Raw genomic sequence first — 27,250 nt, forward strand, 5'->3', positions numbered from 1 at the left:
CAGGCTACCTCATGGAGTGGGTAGCCTTTCCCTTCTCTAGGGGATCTTCCCAACCCAGGGATTGAACCCAGGTTTCCTGCACTGCAGGCAGCTTCTTTACTAGCTGAGCCACAAGGGAAACCCAAGGATACCGGAGTGGGTAGCCTATCCTTTCTCCAGGGGATCTTCCTGACCCAGGAATCGAATGGGGGTCTCCTGCATTGAAGGCAGATTCTTTACCAACTGAACTATCAGGGAAGCCTAAGATGGATATGACAAGGCTCTGTGTTTAAATCCCTTCAACCACTCCACAGTCTGTCTAAATGTCTGCTATTATTTAGTAACTTCTGGCTTCTACTTATCCTACATAGTTGACAGGAGAGACAATTACCTTTAGAAACCCAAATAGAAGGACTGATGGGATAAGCCACTAAGAGTTTTAGTTACAGTGACTGGGGGCTGGAGAAGGGGAGAGGTCGGTTGGGGAAACGGAGAATGGTGAAGAGGAGGCTCACAGACATCATTTATCCTTCTAAATACGGTTAACAATAATTTAAACAAAAAATTCACTATAATTTTAAGTATGCATTTGTAGGATAAGTCAAGGTGAAACGATACTGCTATTTTTATATGACAGGCAAGAACAGTAAAACTACATTATACTGCTTTTCATTATCTTCAGGCTTGGTACTTTACACTGCAACCCTTTACACAATGCCTTCTTGAGGGTACCTATTATCCATAACCAGAATGGTTATGATCAAAGGGATAAGAAAACTGAGGGAGAATGAAAACTCTGTTACTATTGAAGGATCCTGCTTGACTGCTTCAATAAGTCTTTCCCCATCTCTTATCAAAGGACTGTTGAAAAACTGGCCTAGCTTTAGGCCACCCAAGTTTAAGCAAAGTAGGCCTCATCTTCCCCATTAAAGCAAAAAGACTGGCTAGGTTTCTGAAATATAATGTGGAAGAAGTTAGGATCTAATTATAAGTAGATCTTATTGCCATATGAAAAAAAAAAAAAAAAAAGATGTGCATGGTCCTAGAGAAAGTATTCAGAAGGTATTCAGAATTTCTGAATGTGGAGCCCAGATATCTGCAGATTTTTTTTAAAAAACCAATCTCTCCAGGTAATTCTTATGAATATTATATAAAGGTGATAATTTATGATTTTCAAAAACATTTATAAAAGATGTGCAATTCAGATATTTTTAAACCAAACTGCAGACAACTACACCTTCACGTTTTTAACCCCCGATCATGGACTGAAATACACCAGGGTAGAAAGATGACAACAGTGAATAACAGCAAAGCCTTTTCATTAATGTACAAATTCAAATCTCTAGATGAAGAGGAATTTTTTGGTTAATCCATCTCCACTAACAAAAAATGAATGTCAAAGATGGCATCTACCTAAGTTGAGATCTAATACTCAAAAGAAGTCAAAGTCAAGAATCATTCTTCAGTCAGAACTCATTTTAAAGATTCAAAAAGAAGGACAGGGATGGGGCAGAAAGGAGGGACATATCTCCTATTGGACAGATCTATCTGGTCTCTGATCATGTTTGTTTTATAAAGTCAGAAATAAACAAAAATCGGTTCTACTTCTGGTCATGGCTGAGTAAGTTTCCACTAGACTAACTTTCTAGATACAACATCAGATTGTGAACAAAATATAACAACAACCATCTGAAGGCAACAGAGTGAACAAATGCAGGCAGTTATTAAAGGGGAAAAGGGAACAATAAGCGACTCTCCAGGTGTTTCGTTTTTTTTCATGGGTTTTAACAGGTTGTACTTGGGGCTCTTAGAACTTGAATAGAAACCTGTGAAGGGGAATCAAGAGCAGAGTTTGGAGCAACCATAGGCAACAGGAAGTGAAGAGAGAAATAGAGTTAGAATGAGGTGAGGGAGTACAAATTCCATCCAAACCCCCAAGAGACCTCTGGCTACTGCGTGTGGTGGAAACACTCCAAGCTGCTAAATTTAGAAGAAGTGAACTTGCATTTCAGGGGCCACCCACAACATGGGACACAAAGTTTGTAGGCTGGGGACAGCCAAGTTACCTATCTGCTAAAAATAAACAAATGAATACACTGAATAAAACTCCAAACTGAATACACAGAGATGAATAAAATGAACTAAAATATTTTAAATGAATGTAAAAAAAGAGAACCAATGTAACTTTTGAACTCTTGTATTTTCTGTATATCACCAGGCCAAAGACCAAAAACAAATGAACTCTTACCAAAAACTATAAATAATGAACTCTAATTAGATTCTTCAGAAGTGTAATGGGTTATTTCATGTGCAATCTAAGATTGAGTAAATAAGTAATTATATTGTAGACATAGTCATATTTCTCCCTTAGAGAAGAAGAGTCATATTACACCCATAAATATGGAAAGGAGAGCTAAAATGAGCCTGAAAGTATTAGACTAGGATTGGAGGTGTTAGTATAAACTGGTTATGTAAGAGAATTGTGATGTTTAATCTATCTATTCATCTATATATAGATACAGATATAAAACTGCATAAAGATGTGTTCATGCACTACCCATCTTCAAACATGTATTTCTTAGCTCCATCTGATGAGAAGATCCACAAGCAATGATGTCCAGTAGCAATAAACATAGCTAGGGTATAGATCTTAAGTTTCTAAATACCATTCTCCATTAAAAATCATCCCTGAGCTCCTTGCAAAAATGTCTGATGCCAGGACTGGGTCAGGAAAATATAAGAAGATCCTAGAGAATCTTGTGCCGAAAAACAAGAATATATTCAGAGAATGATAGGACATATTCCAAGAACATAGAATACAACCATTAGGGACTCCCAGTGGCTAAATTTGAAACATTTTGAGCAGAAAACAAGAATAATCCAAATGGGATTACCAAACACTGAATAAAATAGGAATTCATGAGTATATGTTGATGTTACTAAAGAAAGGAAAAAACGGTATAGAAAGGAAAACTCTTCTTTAGAGAATTCCAACTAGTAAAATGTAGAAGTAAAGATGGAATTAGAGAATCCCATTTGGTAACCACAACTGTAATAACTGTTTCAAGCAAGAAACAGAAACTTTAACTGACTGAGTTAAAGTTTGATGAGAAACAATATATTCACATAGTCTCAAAGTATTGCACCACAGGACACTTACTAAAGATAAAAGGGAAAATGGTAACATTGCAGTGGAGAAATCTGGCAGATACCACCTTAACCTGATGATCAAAATTAACATCAACAGTAATGGGACAAACAGACATCTTATGCTTATGATATGAACAATGAGGGGGCCTTCCAGGTGGTGCTAGTTCTAAAGAATCCACCTGCCAATGCAGGAGATAAGAGATGTGGGCTCGATCCCTGGGCCAGGAAGATCCCCTGGAGGAGGGCACGGCAATCCACTTCAGCATTCTTGCCTAGAGAATCCCATGGACAGAGAAGCCTGGTGGGCTATAGTCCATAGGGTCACAAAGAGTTGGCCATGACTGAAGCGATTAGCACAGCACAGCACATGAACAGTGAGAAGGGTACTATATTGTTTCTGTGGTATTCCTACAAAATTGTGCCAACTGAATTTACTCATGAAGGACATTCTGTAAAGAAACTTCAAAACTGTCATTGGCTATAAAAGACAAAGAAAGACTGAAGGCCTATTCAAAATTAAAGCCAGCTGAAGAGAAGTGACAGTAAATGTAACCTGTGATCCTGGACTGCAACTTGAATCAGAAAGAAAAATATTTTTTCTTGCCCTGTACTACAATGAACATGAGCAGGATCATGCATAGGATAACTGGTAAAATAGGGATAAGGTCTATAAACTACATAATAGTATCACATCAACATGCATTTTGAAATTACAGTAATTTCAATTACTGTACTGTGTTTATATATGAAAGTCTTTGACTTTAGAAAATTCACACTGAAGTCTTGGGTAAAAAGTATGGTCTGCAACTTAACCCAAATAGGTAAGAAAAAAATAATTTAAGTAAGGTCAAAGGTTAATATTTGGGGAATCCAAGTAAAAATTTTACGGAATTTCTTTGAACTACTTCTGAATCTTTTCAGTAAATCTAAAATAATTTAAAAACAAAAGGAGGAAAAAAGGTGGCAAGAAGTAAAAATATAAACAATAACCACTGGCTTAGTATCAGCTATATATATCTAATTGGGTCATCTTGTATTTTGCAAGCTAACTCCTGCATCCAAGCCGTAAACAATAACACAATTAACACACAGAAAACACAAACTTCAGGAAACAAATAAATTGTTAAAAAGATTATTTTCCAAATGATGTTTTCTTCTAGGATTATATTCCTAGGATACTCATGCTCCTTTGTCCTCAAGATGGCCCCAATCTTGACAGAGTCATGATTTTAGAGCTATCAAAAACTGGCCCCACAATATGAAGCTGAGCCTGGTGGGAGTTCATGTACTATAATGTGTAATGATAGGAAAACAATAAGGACTTGAAAAAAATAGCATCTTCACATACTACTACTGAGAGCCACTTCACATGTGGCTCTCAGTCTCAAAAGACAAACAGCTTTGTGTCCACATACATAAATAACCTACACAAAGGCAATGTGCCTAATACGTATCTTATTAATAGTCCATCACTACCAAGATATTAGGGCTTCCCTCCTGGCTCAGCTGGTAAAGAATGTGCCTACAATGTGAGAGACCTGGGTTCAATCCCTGGGTTGGGAAGATCCCCTGGAGAAGGGAACAGCTCCCCACTCCAGTATTTTAGCCTGGAGAATTCCATGGGCTGTGTAGTCCATGGGGTCACAAAGAGTCAGACACGACTGAGCAACTTTCACCGAGACAACAAGGCAACACTGGAGAGTTGCTACTGGCTAAGAAAATTTAGAGCCAAGCAAGAGCTGAAGTCTCTCTCTAACAGATCTAAAATAAAACAGCCAATTCACTGCTCAAGAGTATTTTGTTACTGCTGTTGTAGTTCCTCCAGGCAACAGAATGTTAGGCTTGGAAACATTAAAACAGCAAATGGCAGGACTTCCCTGGTGGTCCAGTGGTTAGGACTTGCTTCCACTGCAGGGGGCACAGGTTCCATCCCTGGTTGGACAACTAAGATCCCGCATGCCACATGGCACAGCCAAAAAAAAAAAAAAGGCAATTATGAAGAAACACGCAAACCAGGGAAGAGATGAAGTTTGAGACAGGCAGCATCCAATTTATTAACAGACTGTATATGCAAAGTTCGTAATTCTCCAATATAAACAGTATCACAAAGAAGAGTTTGTTTGCCAGGCAAGCCCTAGGGGAAGAAAATTCTAAACTACAAAACTACGTATTATGCAAAAGAGCTTGAGCTTCAAATCTTACAGCATACCTGAATCAAAAACCCTTTGCCTCTGTCCACAAAGAGGAAACAATAATCTCACCTGAAATGTTCTTCTTTCTTACTCTCTTGCAACATCCAGTTAATCACTACTTACCCCTTTATGACTCAGCTCATGTTTCATTTCCTTGGAAGTATCTTCTGAACTCTCTAAGGTTGGCTGTAATGTCCTACACGTGAGCTTTGCTCTAGGCAAACCTCCATTATACCTTTATATTGATTATTTTCCTGTCAGTCTTTTCTACTACTCACTGAGTTTCTTGAGGACAAAGAGTCTCCTTTATTTCTATATCCAACATAATGCTTGGTACACTGCATGTCTCCTCTTATAGTAAGGTTTAAGGAAATTCCAACTGTGTAATATTCCAGAAAACGCGGAACTATGGAGATAAAAAAATAAGTGGTTGCCAGGGATAAGACCCTGGTGCTGGGAAAGACTGAAGGCAGGAAGAGAAGGGGACGACAGAGGACAAAGTGGCTGGATGGCATCACCGACTCAATGCGTTTGAGCAAGCTCCGGGTGATGGTGAAGGACAGTGAAGCCAGGTTGCAACCCATAGAGTCGCAAAGAGTCAGATGCGACTGAGTGACTGAACAACAAGGGGTGAGAAGGGAGAGAGATAAACAGGCAAAGCAGAAAGGATTTTTACAGCAGTAAAAACATGTATGTATTTATATGTATGACATATAAATTAAATATGTATGACATTAAAATGTATGACACTGTAATGATGGATATATTATTACACATTTGCACAAACCCATAAAATCTATGGAGAAGAAAATGGCAACCCACTCCAGTACTCTTGCCTGGAAAATCCCAAGGATGGAGGAGCCTGGTAGGCTACAGTCTGTGGGGTCGCAAAGAGTCGGACATGACCGAGCGACTTCACTTCACTTCATAAGATCTACAACACCAAGAGTTAACCTTAAGGTAAACTACAGACTTAAGATAATTATAAAGTGTTAATATAGGTTCATCTTTGGCAAACAAATAAAAAACATTCTGGTGGGTTATGTTGATAATGGGGGTGGAGGCCTGCATGTGTGAGGAAGGGGGCACATGAAAAATCTCTGTACCTTCCTCTCATTTCACTGTAAACCTAAAACTGCTCTACAGAAACAAATTCTTTAAAACAAAGAAAGAAAGTTGAAGGACTAAGGAGGACAAGAATGAGGCCTATAGTAATTATTGAACTTCAGCATTCTGCTAATGTAGAATAAAATATACTTCTTTCATTCTCTCACCAAGGAAACATATCGATTAATTGCAGTAGCAAACTCAAATGAAAATGCATCATGCATACATGGTATGGGAAAAAACAGCCTAAACATATGCTTATATTTATAAAGTGTCATATATGTAAACTACTGTGTTAAAAATCGGTATGAAACAAAATGTTTCACATGAACCCCTGCTCCCCGAAAGGTTTAAGGGGACATAATTTAATTATTTTTGGTATCACGTGGCTTTCATAAAGAACATCAATTATCATTCTATTCAGTGAAATCCTCATGAGTAACTAAGTGACTAAAACTTCTTTTCATTAAATAAACAACCCTGTAATGTAATATTTTTGAATGTTACTATTAATTTTTAACTGATGTAACACTGATTTATAACACTGTGTAAGCCTCATGTGGAAAACACTGTATTTCTACTTCCGTATACCCTACAACATGCTCACCACCCAAAATTTATTTTCCATTAATTCACCATACAGTTGACCCCCTTTATACCTTTCCCATCTGGGAACCACTACTCTTTCTCAATCCTACATGTTTGTTTTTGTTGTTTTTTTTTTTCTTTCTCGTTTTCTTTCCTTTTTTAAGCCACATTGTGCAGCACACAGAATCTCAATTCTCCAACCAGGTGCCCCCTGAACTGGAAGCTCAGAGCTTTAAACAGTGAACCACCAGAAAAGTTCCCTGCTTTAGTTTGCTTTTAAAATTAGTTTTTATATATTCTCTCTTATTGTCAGATTGCTAATAATAAACTCAGTGGTCCCCCTATCAACTCTCCTGATCCCATTTTCATTTACTGATATTCATAATTGAATTTTTGTTAACTGTGTTTAACGAAAAAAATAAATAAGAAGTAAATGGGAACTGAGAAATGGCTGGTATGTATCCTTTAAGTAAAATGCACATTTGATCTTCCAGCTTGCTTTCTGTTTCTCTGATTTGTTCTGGATAGTTGAGAAGACTAGAAAACGAAATGGTCAGTAACAGCAATATTGTTTTTCTGTTCTTTGATTCAGGAACATCTGCCAATGCACATTAAAGGTGAGAGATGATCACTTTTGGTAGTCTGAGCATCTAGTCACATCATTTTATGGTCTGTGAGTAAAAAATAAAATAGTAATATACATGACATTTTATTGTACTTCCTATGTGCCAGGCACTCTTTCTAGTAAGCACTTTATATTTATCAACCCTTTTGATCCTTGTTCATTGTTGTTTAGTCGCCAAGTCATGTCCAAATCTTTCCATGGACTGTAACTCACCAGGCTCCTCTGTCCATGGGATTTCCCAGGCAAGAATACTAGAGTGGGCTGCCATTTCTTTCTCCAGGGGATCTTCTAAACCCAGGGATTGAACCTGCCTCTCCTGCACTGGCAGGCAAAGTCTCTACCACTAAGTCACCAGGGAGGATTTTAGTACCTTCCTAAAAAGTAGGTACTGAACTCCAGTTTATAGCTAGTAAATGACAAAATGCAGGTGTTCAGATTTCAGAGTTGATGTTCCTAACCATTATGCCCTTAAAAGTAAGAAAACACACACTCCTATCCACCCTGAACTCTTGGCAATTAAAGTGAATGAAAATACTAGATATCATCAGTGTTGTAAGCTTCCTGGGATAGAATATAATAAGACAGCATGTGTACAGAAAAGAGTTAACATAGCAAGCCTATCCTTATTAGAAAGGCCCTGTTTCAACTGTTGCTTGCACTGTTGCACCCTGGATGGCATTTGAGAATTTGGACTGTAGAGGCTTTCCACTATTCCCTGATGAGCTTCCCTGGTAGACATTTTACTTTTTTGTTGTAACTTATTTGGGGAGGAATTAAGCACACCCTGTGTGACTCCACTGGGAAAGGACTCTTAAAGGCAAAACCTGGTTTCCTATTTCACTCTATTCAGCTTTTCCTTTTTTTTTTTTAGTGAAACAAATGAAGTTTTATTTACTAGGAGGAAAAGAGTACAGTACGTTGGATAGACATACGGGCGGACTTTGCTTTGTGTCTCTTCCCTGTAATAAATCATAGTTATAAGTATGACTATATGCTGAGCCTTGAGTCCTCCCAGAAAATCATCAAACTTAGGAGTACTCCAGGGGACCCAATACAGCATGATTATTTTTTAGATAAACAACTCCAGCCAATTCATTCTTTCCATCTAACTTAAGAAAATTCATCTATCAACTCACATATCCACATAACATATTACATGATAATTATGACTCAACACCCCAAGAGTTGAAAAATTAATGAAAAAAGTTTCAGATTCTTGTAAATACTGATAATCCTATTTCTGAAACTGCATTTTGTTTCATAGCTAAAAGGGCATGTGTGTGTTCAAACAGTCTTACTTACCACTCACGTTATTTTTAAAGTTACCAATATCATCCTCAGAAGGAATCCTGGGAAACGAGTCACTTTACATTAGCTCTTGGAAAACAGAAGAGTCTCTGTCTTATAAACACTGATATTCATTTTGCAAGAGGTACTCCTAAAGATATGCACATGGTTCTGCCCTGAAAGGAAGTACTGTCAATTCTGCTAACTGAATTTCACATTATGCAAGCAGTGGATTCCAGCCTGCTGGAGCATTACTAATAAACTTTGTTTTAAAAGGAAAGGAGGAAAATTAGTAAGTTAAAGTAAGCTACAGCTAAGAAAAAACAAGAACACTTCCTTAATTCATTGGTAAATTGGCTGTAGCTCTGAACTTGGCCCTAGCAACACAAGTTTTCCCCTTGTAGACTGATACATGTTGGATCAAATAATGTAATATGTAACTTAAAAATCTAACCAAGCCAAATAGTCTATGCTACTTATTAAACTGTATTTTTTAAAACAGCTAATACACAGACATGGTATGAAATTCCAAATACACACACCCACAAATTTAGATGACACACAAAAAATCTGGCCAGTAAGTAATGACAGTAACAATATAACTCATAATAATATAAAACACATATCCACAAGTCTATACCGTTATAAATAACTGAATAAATAAACATAACAGATGTGAAGGGTCTTCCTTACAGTAGAATTCTAATTAATAAACACAGGAAGAATTATGAAAATATAAAATTATGGCAAACATAACAACAGTAACTGTTTCAGGTAACATCAATGGAGGTTACAATTAGTGGACAAAAATGAGTAACAACATATAGTCTTAACGTATCCCCCACAAAGTATTTATCAGGCTATTTCAAGTTCCTAAGGAAATATTACATTTAATGAATTTCAAAAATTACAAATGCCCTGGACAGAATTCATTAATATTTACATTAACTAATTGGTTCCCTGTTTACTGTAATTTCAAAGATATCACAAAATTTTCTTTTCTATTTCGCTTAATTGGTTTAAACAAAAAGTTGACCCACTGCCTGAAAGAGAAATCAGTTAACCCATAGCTTCAGGTAATGGTAAGAAAAAGCCACTGAGATTTAGGAGTTGTTTGTGGTAACAAAAACTGGTTGATGTAGGAATTCCTCTTTATCCAATCTTCCCCCAAATACTATCTGTTCTGGCAACTATAGGCCTTACAATTCATCAACAGTTAACAGAGCAAAGTCAAAATAGTGACTAAATCAAAATCACAATGAGATACTAACTCTCCCCTATGGCTATTATCAAGAAGACAAGAAATAACAAGTGTTGGTGAAGATGTGGAGAAAAGAGAACCCTCATACACTGTTGGTGGGAACGTAAATTGGTACAGCCATTACAGAAAAACAGTATGAAATTCTTAAGTATCTACCATATAATCTAGCAATTCTAATTCTGGGTAGTTATCTGAAGAAAACAAAAATCCTAACAAGAAGATATCTGCACTTCCATATTTGTTGCAGCATTATTTATAATAGTCAAGAGATGGAAACAGAGGCTGACTTTATTTTTGGGAGCTCCAAAATCACTGCAGATGGTGACTGCAGCCATGAAATTAAAAGACACTTACTCCTTGGAAGGAAAAGTTATGACCAACCTAGACAGCATATTAAAAAGCAGAGATATCACTTTGCCAACAAAGGTCCATCTAGTCAAGGCTATGGCTTTTCCAGTGGTCATGTATGGATGTGAGAGGTGGACTATAAAGAAAGCTGAGCACTGAAGAATTGATGCTTTTGAACTGTGGTATTGGAGAAGACTCTTTAGAGTCCTTTGGACTGCAAGGAGATCCAGCTAGTCCATCCTAAAGGAGATCAGTCCTGGGTGTTACTGGAAGGACTGATGTTGAAGCTGAAACTCTAATACTTTGGCCACCTGATGTGAAGAGTTGACCCATTTGAAAAGACCCTGATGCTGGGAAAGATTGAGGGCAGGAGGAGAAGGGGACGACAGAGGATGAGATGGTTGGATGGCATCACCAACTCAATGGACATGAGTTTGGGTAAACTCTGGGAGCTGGTGATGGACAGGGAGGCCTGGCGTGCTGCGGTCCAGGGGGTCCCAAAGAGTCACGACTGAGCGACTGAATTAAACTGAACTGAAGAGATGGAAGCAACCTAAGTGTCCACTGATGGATGAATGGATAGAGAAAATGTGATACACACATGTACAATGGAATATTATTCAGCTCCAATCTTGCCATAAGCACAACATGAATGAACCTTGAGGGTACTTATGCTACATGAAATAAGTCACAGAGAGAAAAACATACTGTAAGATCTCATTAATATGCAGCATCTAAAACAATAACAACAAAAAGCCCCACAAATTTTTAACTATGGGTTTTGATGGATATTAACTAGATTTACTGTGGTGATCATTTTGTGGTGAGCCAGGATCTTGATTTCCAACTAGGATTGAACTTGTACCCTCAACAGTGGAAGCATGGAGTCTTAACCACTGGACTGCCATTTTGCCATATATACAAATATCAACTCATTATGCTGTATACCTGAAACTAATAGATTATATGTCAATTATATCTAAAAAAGGAAAGGAGGGGAGGGAGTGGGAGGGGAGTGAGAAATGGTGTCTAAAGCTATAAGGGCCAGGGCAGGCAATGGTGCAGTGTCAAGAATTACAGAAGATGTTATCCATGTTACCCTCATTTCTTGCCTAGATTTCTTTAATAGCATTCTTATTGTTCCCCATTCCAATCTCCCAATCTGGCTGGCACATAGTACCCAGGCTGATTCTTTAAAAAATATAAACCAAATCATATTATTCCCCTGCCACAACATAAGAGGTCTTATAGACCACTGTAAGGAATCTGAGTTTCATGACAAAAACAGAAAAACTCTAATGAAATATAAAAACATAAACACAGTATGATCACAGCATGATCGCTGTCATAGCCAACCCTTTGCTGGCCCATGGATTGTAGCCTGCCAGGCTCCTCTGTCCATGGAATTTTCCAGGCAAGAGTACTAGAGTGGGTTGCCATTTCCCACTCCAGGGGATCTTCCTAACCCAAGGATCGAACCTACGTCTCCTGAGTCTCCTGCACTGGCAGGGAGCGCCACCTGGGAAGCTCAATATTAAAAATAAGTGTGTCTTAATGTACTCAGCTTATGGTAACAATGAAGAGCATTACCTGTTTTAAAAATATTCTTCTTGAAGATAGCTAAAATTTCACTGAAATTTATGGGATACTCAAGATATTCAGAGTGCATTTTCCAATGGCTCTGGTAGTTTAGGATGTTCTTTCAACTACAGTCAACCAGCTCGTATGTCTATTTTACTTTCATGGAAAAAATCCATTTCAAGTTCAATTCAGTTCTTTTTTTTTCTTAGCATTTTCAAAGTTTAAGCCCTAGGATTTAATCCCTGCTTCCAAGGATCCTGCAATCTAGTGGAGGACTCAGTATGCAAATACTTAGGAATGCCAGAAGTACTCTTCACCAGCACTAGAGAGAGACATTTTTCACCCTGAAGCAGGGGCTGGTTGTGGGCTAGACGCAGCAGCAGCAGCAGCAGCAGCAGCAGCAGCAGCCCTGAGCAAGATGCCCTTGAGCACAGTGATTGCTAACACTTTGCAAAGAGAAGGTGCTTCTTTCAGTCATGCTGCTCTAATAAAACCCCGAGTGCTAACAGAGGAAAGTTTCAAGCAACTTTTTTAAAGGCTGTAATTCCTAGGATAAGACTGTTTAATAAAGGCATCAATAAATTTTAAAATTCAGATAATCCAGATTCTGAAGATACACAAAAATTAGCAAAAAGTCTAAGACTATTTTAAACAGGAAAAAGTGACACACAACAACAACAACAAAAAAACCATCATAAAGTTAGACTTACCGTAATAGGAGTTCTTTGGGAAGTTTTTTATTGATTACAGCTTCATCGCTATTTGAGAACATCTGCAAAAACAAAATCATTGTGTCAAGTGCTACTTCACATTTTATCATGTTTAACTCAACAGTTTATAGACACCTGGTAGCTCAGACGGTAAGGCATCTGCCTACAATGTGGGAGACTTGGGTTTGATCCCTGGGTCAGGAAGATCCCTTGGAGAAGGAAATGGCAACCCACTCCAGTATTCTTGCCTGGAAAATCCCATGGACTGAGGAGCCTGGTAGGCTACAGGCCATGGGGTCGCAAAGAGTCGGACACGACTAAGTGACATCACTTCACTTCAACAACAGTTTAGAGGTAATCCTCTTAGGAAAGAAGAGAATAAGTACAACGGATATTATAAGCCAAAGTCATATTTTCAGAAATTCTTTAGGCTAAAAAATGTCTGAGACATTTCTGAGAATGTCTGAGAATCTTCTCATGACCCTTAATCTTCATTTGACATATAAGGAAATTGAGCTACAAAAAGTTTACTTGCTTAAAATTGTATCAGTGCAGAGTGACCATTTGAAAAACCTTAAGGCAAGGTTATTCTCCATATCTAACTCATATTTATTTGTTCATGGAGTTGTTCAGAAACCTAGGATAGGGAACATTCTCTTTCAAGTTTTATGTATCATGCAGAAAACTAATAATGCTTCATAACCACAACCATATGCATTCTGCAGGCACAAAGGATCATTCAAATTAATGAAATAACTCACAGTAGGTACTTTTAAACAGACCCACAATTTCTTCCATTATAAGCTTGTCTAGTAAGCTACATTAAAAATCAAATACCTATATATCCAATAAAAAGTCAGGAAAAACAACACACGTCACAGAAACTGAGGAACACATTCAGTCGCTGCTATTAAGTATTACATAGATGCCTCTTGACTTCATGAAGTGAACATTTACTGAACATCTTCTAAGTATTAGGCACCTTTCTAGGCAACGAAATACAAAGACAGTAAGATGTTATCTCTGTACTTAAGGGTCTCCTGCTCTACAATGAAGAACACGGAAATAAGCAAATATTAAATTTGGACTAGCATCAAGGAGATAAGTTAGAAATATGTTAAATTATAGCTGAAGTAAAAGATGATACAGATCTCTGTAAGATTACAGGGGCAGTGGAGATGAAAAAAAAAAAGCTGGAGAAAAAAGGAGCTTTTAAAAAGCCACAGAATCGCTGATGGAAGCTGGATCATCTACCAAGTCTCAGTGCAGCAAACACACCATGTTATAATAAAGCTACTGCCTGACAATCACATGCTTTAGGAAATTACCTGACATCAAAGAACAACCTGCTTCCCTAAAATCTCTGTCCATTAATGGAAGTTACTAAGGAAAAAACCATACTCCTTTTTGGTAAAGCAGACTTTCAAAATGAAGTCATCACATTTCCTCCTACACAAATCTCAAATTTCACAGTTTCTAATTTTCTAAGACTCTTCACTATTACGATTATTTGGTTTTCTTTGGCTGCACCACACAGGATTTTAGTTCCCCCTCGCAGGGATCCAACACATGCCCCCTGCAGTGGAAGCATGGAGTCTTACCCAGTGGACTGCTAGGGAAGTTTCATGATCATTTTTCTCTAGGTACACTTAAGGGAAAGAATGCATGAAGGAGTTATAAAGTATACCCTGAATAATCTAGGGTTGATGACATAAATAACAATGTCTTGCAAAGACAGCTAAATGTATCAAAAGTTGAGACCTGCCTGGGGGACTTCTTAGCATACAACATGTATCTTAAACTTGAGATCTTTGGAAAAAATTAAATTTGTAAGTTTACAACACCAATAAAGCACCCAGTGTAACAGACTATGCCCAACTCAAATCCACAAAATATAAAAGATAATCACTTTTATAGTAGAAATGCTGAACTCTTTATCTTGTATATTCAAAGCATTTAATTGAATAGCCAGCAAGGCACTTCTGTTCACTTGAATATAGACAATAATTAAACTGATAAAAGAATATAAATCTGCTATGTATTGCTCACACAACTTGTACAACTCTACATTTTTTTTAAAAAGGAACAAAAATCACACCCAGTAGCAATTTCCCCCCCTAAGTTAGCCTAAATGGGCTTCCCTAGTAGCTCAGTTGGTAGAGAATCTGCCTGCAATGCAGGAGACCCCAGTTTGATTCCTGGGTCGGGACAATCCCCTGGAGAAGGGAATGGCTACCTACGCCACTATTCTGGCCGGGAGAATTCCATGGACTGTATACTCCATGGGGTCGCAAAGAGTTGGACATGACTAAGTGACCTTTATTTCACTTCTTCAGCCTAAATAGGCCAAACGCTGTTGTCTCTATATGAACATGAGGTATATGAAAAAGTAAAGAAGAAAAGGAATAGTGTTCTGGGAGTACCTGGGAAAGACCATGGTGTTTAAGACACCAGTCCAGATTTGTATTTCCCTCCTCTTCCTTCTGCATACATGCATCCTACTCCAAGTAGAGAAAGATCAGAGGTCCACAAACTGTGGTCAAACAAGAGCATCAGCATCAAACAGGACCCTGTCAGAAAGGCAAGTTCTTGGGCTATACCCCGGACCTACAGAATCAGAAACAGGGTGCCAGGTGTGGTGGAGGGAAGAGAGAGGCAACCTGTTTTCAACAAGCCCTCCAGGTGGTACTGATGTCTCCTGAAGTCTGAGAACCAACAGACCAGAAAAAACAGATTAAGGACCCCAGAACTTAAGAAATCACAGTTCTAACACACAGTCAGAATATTTTCTTATTTAAAGTGACAAAGCAATGGAACTTAGAAAATAATCCTAGAGGCAGACACACATTAATTTTAGATGTTTTCTAGGAAACCTAAATGGCTTCCACTCTAGTTCATGATATTGTTTATAAAGTAAATACTTCAATTCACAGAAGCAACAGAAAATATGTTTTAGACATCTTACTATTTCAGCTGAATCCAAACTCTAGATTTCTCATACAAAATATAAAGATGTCAAAACCAATTAGACCAAGGATATAATGAATTAGAAAAATTTGTGAAGGTTTGAGATATTACTGTTTTAGAGAAGTCACTGTTCAAACATCTGACATTCTTAGTTATCTCGTTTCATATTAATGTGTGGCTATACAGTGTTAGTTGCTCAGTCATGTCCACCTCTTTGTGATCCCATGGACTACAGCCACCAGGCTCTGCTGTCCACAGAATTCTCCAGGCAAGAATACTGGAGTGGGTTGCCACTCCCTTCTCCAGACCATCTTCCAGACTCAGGGATTGAACCCAAGCCTCCTGCACTGCAGGCAAATTCTTCACTGTCTGAGTCATCAGGGATATATAATTACATATTTTAATAATCTATCTGCAAACAATTACAAGGATGTAGGGATGGGGGTGGTGGGGGAATATGAGGGCAACTATAGTATTCTCTCTCAATTATTTGTTTCAAGGTAGGACATCATCCCCTAAACAAACAGACACTGTAAGAGCTCTCCTGTTACAGGGAGGGACATTCTTATATATTTATATAAGGGATAGGACATTCTTGTATATTCAGGTTTTTAAAAATCTAAGTGATTTGGTTTGTCATACATTAACATTTATTATTGCTCTGTATAAAACTGTAATTGTTTTTCTATAAATTACCTAGTTGAGAAATATAATTGTGAAACTACTTTTTATAAACTGTAATTATAACAAAGAGCTCCTGAATAGTATGAAGCATTTTTGGGCTATTATTTTAGCTTTCCTGATCAGTTCTGAAATCTTTGGCAAGCTGTGGGAATTAGTTTACTAACATAATAAATTTAAATGCTCAGCACACAACAAAGACACAGGAAACCAATTCAAGAGGTTTTAAATCCAGGATCTGAGTGGGAAATGGCAACTGGGTTTAATAAAGGAAATAGGAAAAGAAATACTTTCTCAACAGTGACCCCTGCTGATTAAAGTAAAGTATAGCTAACAACTCCAAAAAACAGGAATTAAAAGGTCTGACCTATATTATTCAAGCATTATAGAGGAAATAAACATTTAATACACATTTTGGCACAGATTACTAGTATCCCCCAATCAATATCTTCTCTACACATCTAGGGTAACAGAACTTCCAGTTTTTAGCTAGCACATGGCTGTGTGGAAAGAAGACTTTATTTCCCATTACGTTCTGGCCAATGGGATATAAGAAAAAGTGACGTATACAGTATCAGGGGGCTTGGAGTGTCCTTAATGAGAGAGGGTTTGCCCCTTCTTTACTCTTTCCTCAATTATGCTGTTCGAAATGTGGTCAGGATGACTGAACTCCATCTTGTATCATAAAACTGAAGACTACAGTTTAGAGATAAGCAGAAAACTAGAAAAAGCTTGCAGATGACTAGAGACACCATACTTCTGGACTTACATATGAGAGAAAATAAACTCCTATCATATTTAAGTCATTTAATTCAGTTGCACAATACTGAGTGTATTATACACTTAAAAAAGTATAGGATGGCAAATTTTATATATCTTTTTCCACAAAAATTTTTAAGATTCTTTTTCCACATTTTAAAGTTTCTGAATTTAGGAAACATCTTACAATCAAAATCAAATGCTTTTTTTGGTGTGATATATAAAATAATGGTGCATTTTATAAATCGCAGCAACGTTTAATTATAGATAGCAATTACAGTATGACCAAGAGGAGGAAAACAGAACTAAAATAAAAATGAAGGACCATGTGCTTCTCTTCAAACAAGCTCTGTGCATTTTGTTTATGTTATCTTCTCTAGAGCACCTGTGCATCCAAACTTGCCTATTCTGACAACAGAAATCGAATAATGCCCACTGGTGTCAAGAAACCTTTTCAAATCATCCTAACTGGATGTGACTGTTTCTGTCTCAGATAAAATCCCAAAGCACCCTGGGGTGGTATGGTGTCCATTATATCAGACTGTAAGCTCTGATATCATGAGGAAGGGGGCCTTGTCCGTTTAGTTCACCACAGTACAGTCAGTAAACAACACAATGCCTATAAACTCCTGAACCAATGAATGTCATTTTTACTAAACAGATCAGGAAATATTTTTTGACTGTAAATTCACAGCAGACCTCCATGCTTTCTTCACTTTATATCCCGGTAGTGGAGGGGAGGGGAAGGGTGACAAAGGAGGAGGAGGGATATGGCTGGGAAGGGAGATGAGAGGAAGGTAGGGGAAAAAATTTAATAAATTGAATGTTACTCTAAGTTCATCAAAAAACATGCAAATAACATGAAGTTATTTCAGTAACAAACTGAATAATACTACAAAATATAACAAGTACAACACATGAAGAAAAAAGTTTGGATACTCAACTTATGTCCCCTTGCTTAAAAAAAAAGTTGTAGCTTTTCCAGTAAGCGGCCTGAGCTGACCCTTAAAAATGGTGCACTATTCACTCGGCCCAGAAAACCCCACAAAATCATGCAAATCAAGAGGTTCAAATCTTCGTGTTCACTTTAAGAACACTCGTTGAGACTGCCCAGGCCATAAAGGGTATGCATATCCGAAAAGCCACCAAGTATCTGAAGGATGTCACTTTAAAGAAGCAATGTGTGCCATTCCGTCGTTACAATGGTGGAGTTGGTAGGTGTGCAGAGGCCAAACAGTGGGGCTGGACGCAGGGTCGGTGGCCCAAAAAGAGTGCTGAATTTTTACTACACGTGCTCAAAAATGCAGACAGTAATGCTGAACTTAAGGGCTTAGATGTAGATTCTCTGGTCATTGAGCACATCCAAGTGAACAAAGCCCCCAAGATGTGGCGGACTTACAGAGCTCACGGTCGGATCAACCCCTACATGAGCTCTCCCTGCCACATTGAGATGATCCTTACTGAAAAAGAACAGATTGTTCCTAAACCAGAAGAGGAGGTTGCACAGAAGAAAAAGATATCCCAGAAGAAACTGAAGAAACAAAAACTTATGGCCCGGGAATAAATGCCGCAGAAAATAAACGCAAATAAAAGTAAAAGTTTTGGTTGTCTTAAAAAAAAAAAAGTTGTAATAATTGCAAAGTTTTCACCATCATGGGATTTCATCTGTATACAATAATTTTAGCAGCTTTATTATTGCATAATTCACATAGCATAAAATTCACTGGTTTTAAGTGTACCCTTCAATAATTTTTAGTAAATTTACAAAGCAGTCAAACCATCACTACAATTCAGTTTTGATGAATTCCATCATCTCCAAAATATCATTCATGCCCATCAGCAGTCAATCCCTCAAGCAACCACTCATCTGCTTTCTGTCTCTGAAGATTTTCCTTTATGAGCATTTAAAAAAATAGAATCATAAAATAATGCAATTTTTTGGACGTGGCTTCTTTTACTCTGCATGTTTTTGAAGTTCATCTATGTTGTAGCATGTACTAGCAGTTCATTCCTTTTTATTGTTGAGTAGTATTCTAGCGTATGAAATCATGAATTTTGTTTATTCATTCCTAGCTACTAACATTTGAATTGTTATACTTGCTTTGGGTTGAAATAGGTTCCCATTTCGCTTGGATAAAATCTAAAATGGAGAGTTTATGGCTTGTATCATATGGTTAAGTTTATTTTAAACTTTTAAATTGTTATCCAAAGTAGCTGTACCATTTTATATTCCTACCAGCAATGTATAAGGTTTCCTGTCTGTCCGTATCTTACCATCCAGGGCATTTGGGATCTCCAAACAGGGATCGAACCCTACAATGGAAACAAGGAGTCTTAACCACTGGACCTCTATGGAAGTCTCATGTTGGCTTTTTTTATTTCAGTTAGTCTGATTTATTTTGGGGGGCTCCAAAATCACTGCAGATGGTGATTGCAGCCATGAAATTAAAAGACGCTTACTCCTTGGAAGCAAAGTTATGACCAACCTAGACAGCATATTAAAAAGCAGACACATTTACTTTGTCAACAAAGGTCCATCTAGTCAAGGCTATGGTTTTTCCAGTGGTCATGTATGGATGTGAGAGTTGGACTATAAAGAGGGCTGAGCGCAGAATTGATGCTTTTGAACTGTGGTGTTGGAGAAGACTCTTGAGAGTCCCTTGGACTGCAAGGAGATCCAATCAGTCCATCCTAAGAGAAACTGGTCCTGAATATTCACTGGAAGGACTGATGCTGAAGCTGAAACTCCAGTATTTTGGCCACTTGATACAAAGAGCTGACTCACTTGAAGAGACCCTGATGTTGGGAAAGATTGAAGGCAGGAGGAGAAGGGGACGACAGAGGATGAGATGGTTAGATGGCATCACCTGACTCAATGGACATGGGTTTGGGTAAACTCCGGGAGTTGGTGATGGACAGGGAGGCCTGGCATGCTGCGGCTCATGGGGTCGCAAAGAGTCAGACACGACTGAGTGACTGACCTGAACTGAATGGGGTATTATCTCATTGTGGTACCAGTTTGTGATACCAATTTACAATTACTAATGCTGTTGGGCATCTTTTCATTTGCTTTTCGGCCGTTCAAATGACTTCTTGGGTGAAATGTGCATTCAAATCATTTACCCTTTTGATTTGTTTAATTTCTTAGATTTAGGGGCTCGCTATATTAATATATTTTGAATACACATTCATTATCTATTCTATGACTTATTTTCTCCCATTCTGTGTTATGTCTATTTCTTAATGGTGTCTTTCAAAGAATACTTTTTTTAAAAAGAGTACTTTTTATTTTGATAAGATCCAATTTATCTTTTTTTTTTTACAGATAATACTTTTGATATCATATATGTGAACTTTGCCTAACCAAAGGTTATGCAATTGTCTTCTAATTCAGAAAAATTTAAAGCCATGCCTAGCTGACTCAACCAGACACAATGGCCTCTAAGCAGCTAGAAGGATTACGCCACAGCAGACAGACACACCCGAAGTAGGGAGAGGTCTGTACTAAGAAGAGTCACAATGATGGAGCTTCTGGGACATGCAACAGCACAAATCAGATTCACAGAAAATCCCAGAAATTTTAAACCAAGTTGTACCTGCTGGGTACAACTACAACAAGGGACAGAGACTGTTTAAAATGAAAGGAGGCCTCTGGACTCCCATCTTTCTGTAGGGAGGAAGTACTCTGAGAAAGCTACTCGGCTTCATAAGGCATTTCTTGTGTAAAAGGAGAACCTCTCAGAAAGCAGTGTTGAGAGCTCATGAGGCAGTACTAAGGATCACAGAGGACAGTGGATCAGGGGACCATTCCCAGGAAGTAGAAGTGGGCCCCAGTCAAGGCACACTTCCTGCTCCTGTGTTACCAAGAGTCAGATCCAACTGTTTGCCAACACTTGAGAGGCAAGGTTGGTGGAAAGGAAAATGCTTTACTTCAGAGGCAGGCAACCAGGGGACAGAGTAGACTCATGTCAAAAGGCCAACTTGCTACTGACAATCAGTGGGCAAGAGGTTTGGTTTTTTTTTTTTTTCATTGAATTTTTAGACCCCAGCCTCAGATGTCCAATTTATTTGGCTATCTGATTTATTTGGTTTGGGACGGGTTGTTCACTGCGGGAGGTTTACCTGAGGCATGCGAGATCTTTCATTGCAGTGTGCAAGCTTCTCTCTAGCTATAGCATGCAGGCTCAATAGTTGTGGCACTCGAGCTTAGTTACCCTGCAGCACGTGCAATCTTGTTCCCCAACCAAGGATCAAACCCACATCCTCTGCATTACAAGGTAGAGGGCCTTGTAACCACTGGGCCACCAGGCAAGTGCCTGGGCAAGAGCTTCTAAAGGGGAGTTTCAGGTGTGTATATAGGCCAAGGGAGGGGGCTATAGTCAGCTCTGACACATCTTGAAATTGGTTATGCAGTGGTCTCATCAGTGTCATCTTGATTTTATCATCCATGAAGAGGAACTTAAGGCCCTTGACTTTGTTTAATAACTGAACAATTATTGTTTGGTTTTGTATGCTTTCCTTTGCTTCTGCATTTTCTTCATTATCTGTTAAACTTGGAGAAGGACATGGCAACCCACTCCTGTATTCTTGCCTGGAAAATCCCATGGAAGGAGGAGCCTGGTAGACTACAGTCCATGGGGTCGCAAAGAGTCGAGCGACTTCGCTTTTTCAGCTAAAGATTTTCTACAGACAAAAGGCAGGCAGAGGACATGGGGGAGAAGGACCATAGGGTTCTGCTCCGTTTTGGCTGCAGTATGTGACCACAGCTTGGTTAGCTCTGTTGTCCATGGGATTCTCCAGGCAAGAATACTGGAGGGGGTTGCCATGCCCTCCTTCAAGGATCTTCCTGACCCAGGGATCGAACCTGAGTCTCTCATGTCTCATGCACTGGCAGGCAAGTTCCTTGACAGTAGTGCTGCCTGGGAAGCCCTTGCCTCCCATTACTCCCCCTTTTGGGGGGGACTATATATTACTGTTATTTTCTCTCTGTGAATAACAGTGTATGTTGAGTGTATGGGGCAGATAACTTTTTAGTTCACAGGTTTCTGGATCAAGAGGAACTGCAGGTGAGTACTCTCAGTTCAGTTCAGTCGCTCAGTTGAGTCTGACTCTCTGTGACCCCACGGACTGCAGCACACCAGGCCTCCCTGTCCATCACCAACTCCCAGAGTTTACTCAAACTCATGTCCATTGAGTTGGTGATGCCATCCAACCACCTCATCCTCTGTCGTCCCCTTCTTCTCCGGCCCTCAATCTTTCCCAGCCTCAGGGTCTTTTCAAAAGAGTCAGTTCTTCACATCAGTACCCTCATCCACCTCTAAATTTGATACTGATAAGTTACAGGTATTCACCATTGTTTGTTTATATATATTTTTTATAACAGGTTATCTGTCTTTGGATAAGATTTTGGAGATCTTGGGACAGAATGCTTTGCATGTGACAAGAACGTGAGAATGACTGGAGCCGAAGGGCAGACCCTGGTAGAAGCTCATACTGAGGCCTTCCAGAGAACCTTCTCTCCTGCTACAACAGCTTCTGCAGTGGGGTCTGCTCTGCCTCCCTTCCCCAAGTGGAGTCTGTTTTCCCACCCTCTGCATCTGAGTTCACATGATTCTTGATCTGACCAAAACAAAAACAGCAAACAGCAACAACAAAAAAACAGGGTGTGTGTGTGTGTGTGTGTGTGTGTGTGTGTGTGTGTAAATAACACTGATTTCCAAGGTAAGCCTTAAGGGAGACTTTACCATCTTGACACACTCACGCCACTGCGTTAGAAAGCCCAGGACAACCTTCTGCATGATGACAGGCCTTGTGGAAGAAAGAGGACGAGCTGACAGTGACACCAAGACCTCAGACTGTAAGTGAGGCCATCTCAGACGCTCAAGCCCCCGCCAAACCACCAGAAGACTGCAGCCTTGCCAGTGATCGTTTTGAGTGACTAGCAGAAGAGGAGCCAGGCTGGATAACTGTTTCAAGCCACTAAGTTTTAGAGCTGTTAGATAGCAAAATCTGTGAAAACAGGTTCTCCATTTAGAAAGCGTATGACTTGTGATCTAAATTTCAAAGATTTGAATAAAATTAGAGACATACAGAAGAAGCCCAACCTAGGTAAACTCTTTTGGTGGGAAGAAAATTTCTGGGAGAGATTAAGGACGAACTGCCATAGAGAAGTCCAGAGTTGATGCTGCAGTTTTTTTAAAAACGATTTTTTCCTATAAGTAATTTTTACTGATTATGCCATTCCCTTACTCAACCAACACCAGATGTTTTTCCAATTGGTTAGATTTTCTTGCCAAAATCTTAAGAGGAAAAACATTTTTGTATGGCTAAATAAACCTAAAACCAAATAACTATGTAATTCCTCCACCCAACATCTTGTCCTTAGTAGAAATATAATTGCTTTTTAGAAGCAAACTGCTGCCAGTGCATTACCATCTCATGACTAGATTTATCCTAAGAAAGAAATCCCTAGATAAAAGCACCAAGAAAGGGATACATTTAGGTAACAGATACAGTATTTAACAGGTCAAACTTTCTGCTTTGGATGCATTCTAGTATATGACTAAATATTCCAAGCTTTTCTTTTATCCTGACTTCTGCTTATTTAACAATATCAATATCCACTACCAATTTAATATCCAGAATATAAGTACACAATTCTACTCTGTTCTTTGGGTTGCCATTTTCTCCTCCTTGGGATCTTCCTGACCCAAGGATTGAACCCGTGTCTTCTGCGTGGGTAGGAGGATTCTTTACCATTGAGCCACTTGGAAGCTCTACCCCATTGCATACACACAAAAGAACTAGTAGATACAGAAAGGCCATGATGGCATCTGACTCCGGATTAGCAAGCATTTAACTGAATCTCATATTGCAAAATTATCAGAGGACGTGGTAAATCAAGGGAAAGTAGGGTTTGATTTCCACATGTACAAATTCTAGTCAATGTGCCAGAAACTGAAAACTGGCAGGATGTGTGGAATTTTCCAAGACATATGTCAGATAGTAATTTTACAACTCAGTCACAAACACACACTCTAAATCATCTTACTGCTATGGAAATATTTCCAAAGCAATGGTATTTTAATACAGCCATGTTACTTATTTGTAGAAAAAGTATTTGTAGAAAAGTATTTTAGATAATGCAGGAAACAAAGTACACAGTGCCCAAGACATCCTACTGCATGCCAGAAATCATACTTCAGATTTAAAGGGAACCAAAAGAACCAATACACTAAATTAGAAAGATGCTTTAAAAGGGAAAGGAAGAAATAACTTTGTAAGAAAGGCATTAAGGAAGAGTGATACCAAGGTAACAGACCAAGGAAATCTATTAGACTTTTTAAGGCCATGATAGGAACTACTGGAAATCAGTGGAGAAATAACACCAGAAAGAATGAAGAGACGGAGCCCAAAGCAAAAACAACACCCAGTTGTGGATGTGACTGGTGATAGAAGCAAGGTCTGATGCTGTAAAGAGCAATATTGCATAGGAACCTGGAATGTTAGGTCCATGAATCAAGGCAAATTGGAAGTGGTCAAACAGGATGGCAAGAGTAAACGTCAACATTCTAGGAATCAGCAAACTAAAATGGACTGGAATGGGTGAATTTAACTCAGATGACCATTATATCTACCACTGTGGGCAGGAATCCTTTAGAAGAAATGGAGTAGCCATCATAGTCAACAAAAGAGTCCAAAATGCAGTACTTGGATGCAATCTCAAAAACGACAGAATGATCTCTGTTCATTTCCAAGGCAAACTATTCAATATCACGGTAATCCAAGTCTATGCCCTGACCAGTAACACTGAAGAAGCTGAAGTTGAACGGTTCTATGAAGACCTACAAGACCTTTTAGAGCTAACATCCAAAAAAGATGTCCTTTTCATTTTAGGGGATTGGAATGCAAAAGTACAAAGTCAAGAAACACCTGGAGTAACAGGCAAATTTGGTCTTGGAGTACAGAATAAAGCAGGGCAAAGGCTAATAGAGTTTTGCCAAGAGAATGCACTTGTCATAGCAAACACCCTCTTCCAACAATACAAAAGATGACTCTACACATGGACATCACCAGATGGCCAACACTGAAATCAGACTGATTATATTCTTTGCAGCCAAAGATGGAGAAGCTCTATACAGTCAGCAAAAACAAGACCAGGAGCTGACTGTGGCTCAGATCATGAATTCCTTATGCCAAACTCAGACTGAAATTGAAGAAAGTGGGGAAAACTACTAGACCATTCAGGTAAGATCTAAATCAAATCCCTTATGATTATACAGTGGTGGTGACAAATAGATTTAAGGGACTAGATCTGATAAGAGTGCCTGATGAACTATGGATGGAGGATCATGACACTGTACAGGAGACCCAGGGATCAAGACCATCCCCAAGAAAAACAAATCCCAAAAAGCAAAACAGCTATCTGAGGAGGTGCTACAAATAGCTGTGAAAAGAAGAGAAGTGAAAAGCAAAGGAGAAAAGGAAGGATATACCCATTTGAATGCAGCGTTCCAAAGAATAGCAAGGAGAGGTAAGAAAGCCTTCCTCAGTAATCAGTACAAAGAAATAGAGGCAAATAGGAGAATGGGAAAGACTACAGATCTCTTCAAGGAAAGTAGAGATACCAAGGGAACATTTCATGCAAAGATGGGCTCAATAAAGGACAGAAATGGTATGGACCTAACAGAAGCAGAAGATATTAAGAAGAGGTGGTAAGAATACACAGAAGAACTGTACAAAAAAGACCTTCACAACCCAGATAATCATGAGGTGTGATCACTCACCTAGAGCCAGACATCTTGGAATGTGAAGTCAAGTGGGCCTTAGGAAGCATCACTATGAACAAAGCTAGTGGAGGTGATGGAATTCCAGTTGAGCTATTTCAAATCCTAAAAGAAGATGATGTAAAACTGCTGCACTCAATATGCCAGCAAATTTGGAAAACTCAGCAGGGGCCACAGAACTGGAAAAGGTCAGTTTTCATTACAATCCCAAAGAGGGGCAATGCCAAAGGACACTCAAACTACCACACAATCGCACTTATCTCACACGCTAGCAGAGTAACGCTCAAAATTATCCAAGACAAGCTTCAGCAATATGTGAACCGTGAACTTCCAGATGTTCAAGCTGGTTTTAGAAAAGGCAGAGGAACCAGAGATCAAATTGCCAATATCGGCTGGATCATCGAAAAAGAAAGAGAATTCCTAAAAAAACATCTATTTCTCCTATATTGACTATGCCAAAGCCTTTGACTGTGTGGATCACCACAAATTGGAAAATTCTGAAAGAGATGAGAATACCAGACCACCTGACCTGCCTCTTGAGAAATCTGTATGCAGGTCAGGAAGCAACAGTTAGAACTGGACATGGAACAACATACTGGTTCCAAATAGGGAAAGGAGTATGTCAAGGCTGTATATTGTCATCCTTCTTTTTAACTTACATGCAGAGTACATCATGAGAAATGTTGGGCTGGATGAAGCACAAGCTGGAATCAAGAATGCTGGGAGAAATATCAATAACCTCAGATATGCAGATAACACCACACTTATGGCAGAAAGTGAAGAAGAACTAAAGAGTCTCTTGATGAAAGTGAAAGAGGAGAGTGAAAAAGTTGGCTTAAAGCTCAACATTCAGAAAACTAAGATCATGGCATCTGGTCCCATCACTTCATGGCAAATAGATGGGGAACAGTGGCTGACTGTATTTTTGGGGGCTCCAAAATCACTGCAGATGGTGATTGCAGCCATGAAATTAAAAGACACTTACTCCTTGGAAGCAAAGTTATGACCAACCTAGACAGCATATTAAAAAGCAGACATTATTTCGCCAACAAAGGTGTGTCTAGTCAAGGCTATGGTTTTTCCAGTGGTCATGTATGGATGTGAGAGTTGAACTATAAAGAAAGCTGAGCGCAGAAGAATTGATGCTTTTGAACTCTGGTGTTGGAGAAGACTCTTGAGAGAGTCCCCTGGACTGCAAGGAGATCCAACCAGTCCATCCTAAAGGAGAT

The 27,250-nt window shown here is 38.8% G+C and overlaps 1 protein-coding gene across 3 annotated transcripts in view; it reads right to left on the bottom strand.

The window, feature by feature from the left end:
- FBXL20 (F-box and leucine rich repeat protein 20) overlaps window positions 1-27,250 on the bottom strand; it is a 96,593-nt gene that overhangs the window by 34,206 nt on the left and 35,137 nt on the right. For all 3 annotated transcript variants that reach the window (XR_002315331.2, XM_020901769.2, XM_020901770.2), the window contains exon 2: window positions 12,829-12,890. Coding sequence is in view for 2 of the 3 variants with exons in the window: in XM_020901769.2 (XP_020757428.1) it covers window positions 12,829-12,890 (62 nt within the window). In the remaining variant the exon portion in view is untranslated. The remainder of the gene's footprint in view (window positions 1-12,828; window positions 12,891-27,250) is intronic.

Source organism: Odocoileus virginianus, chromosome 17 (genome assembly GCF_023699985.2).
Source record: "Odocoileus virginianus isolate 20LAN1187 ecotype Illinois chromosome 17, Ovbor_1.2, whole genome shotgun sequence".
Lineage (NCBI taxonomy): Eukaryota > Metazoa > Chordata > Mammalia > Artiodactyla > Cervidae > Odocoileus > Odocoileus virginianus.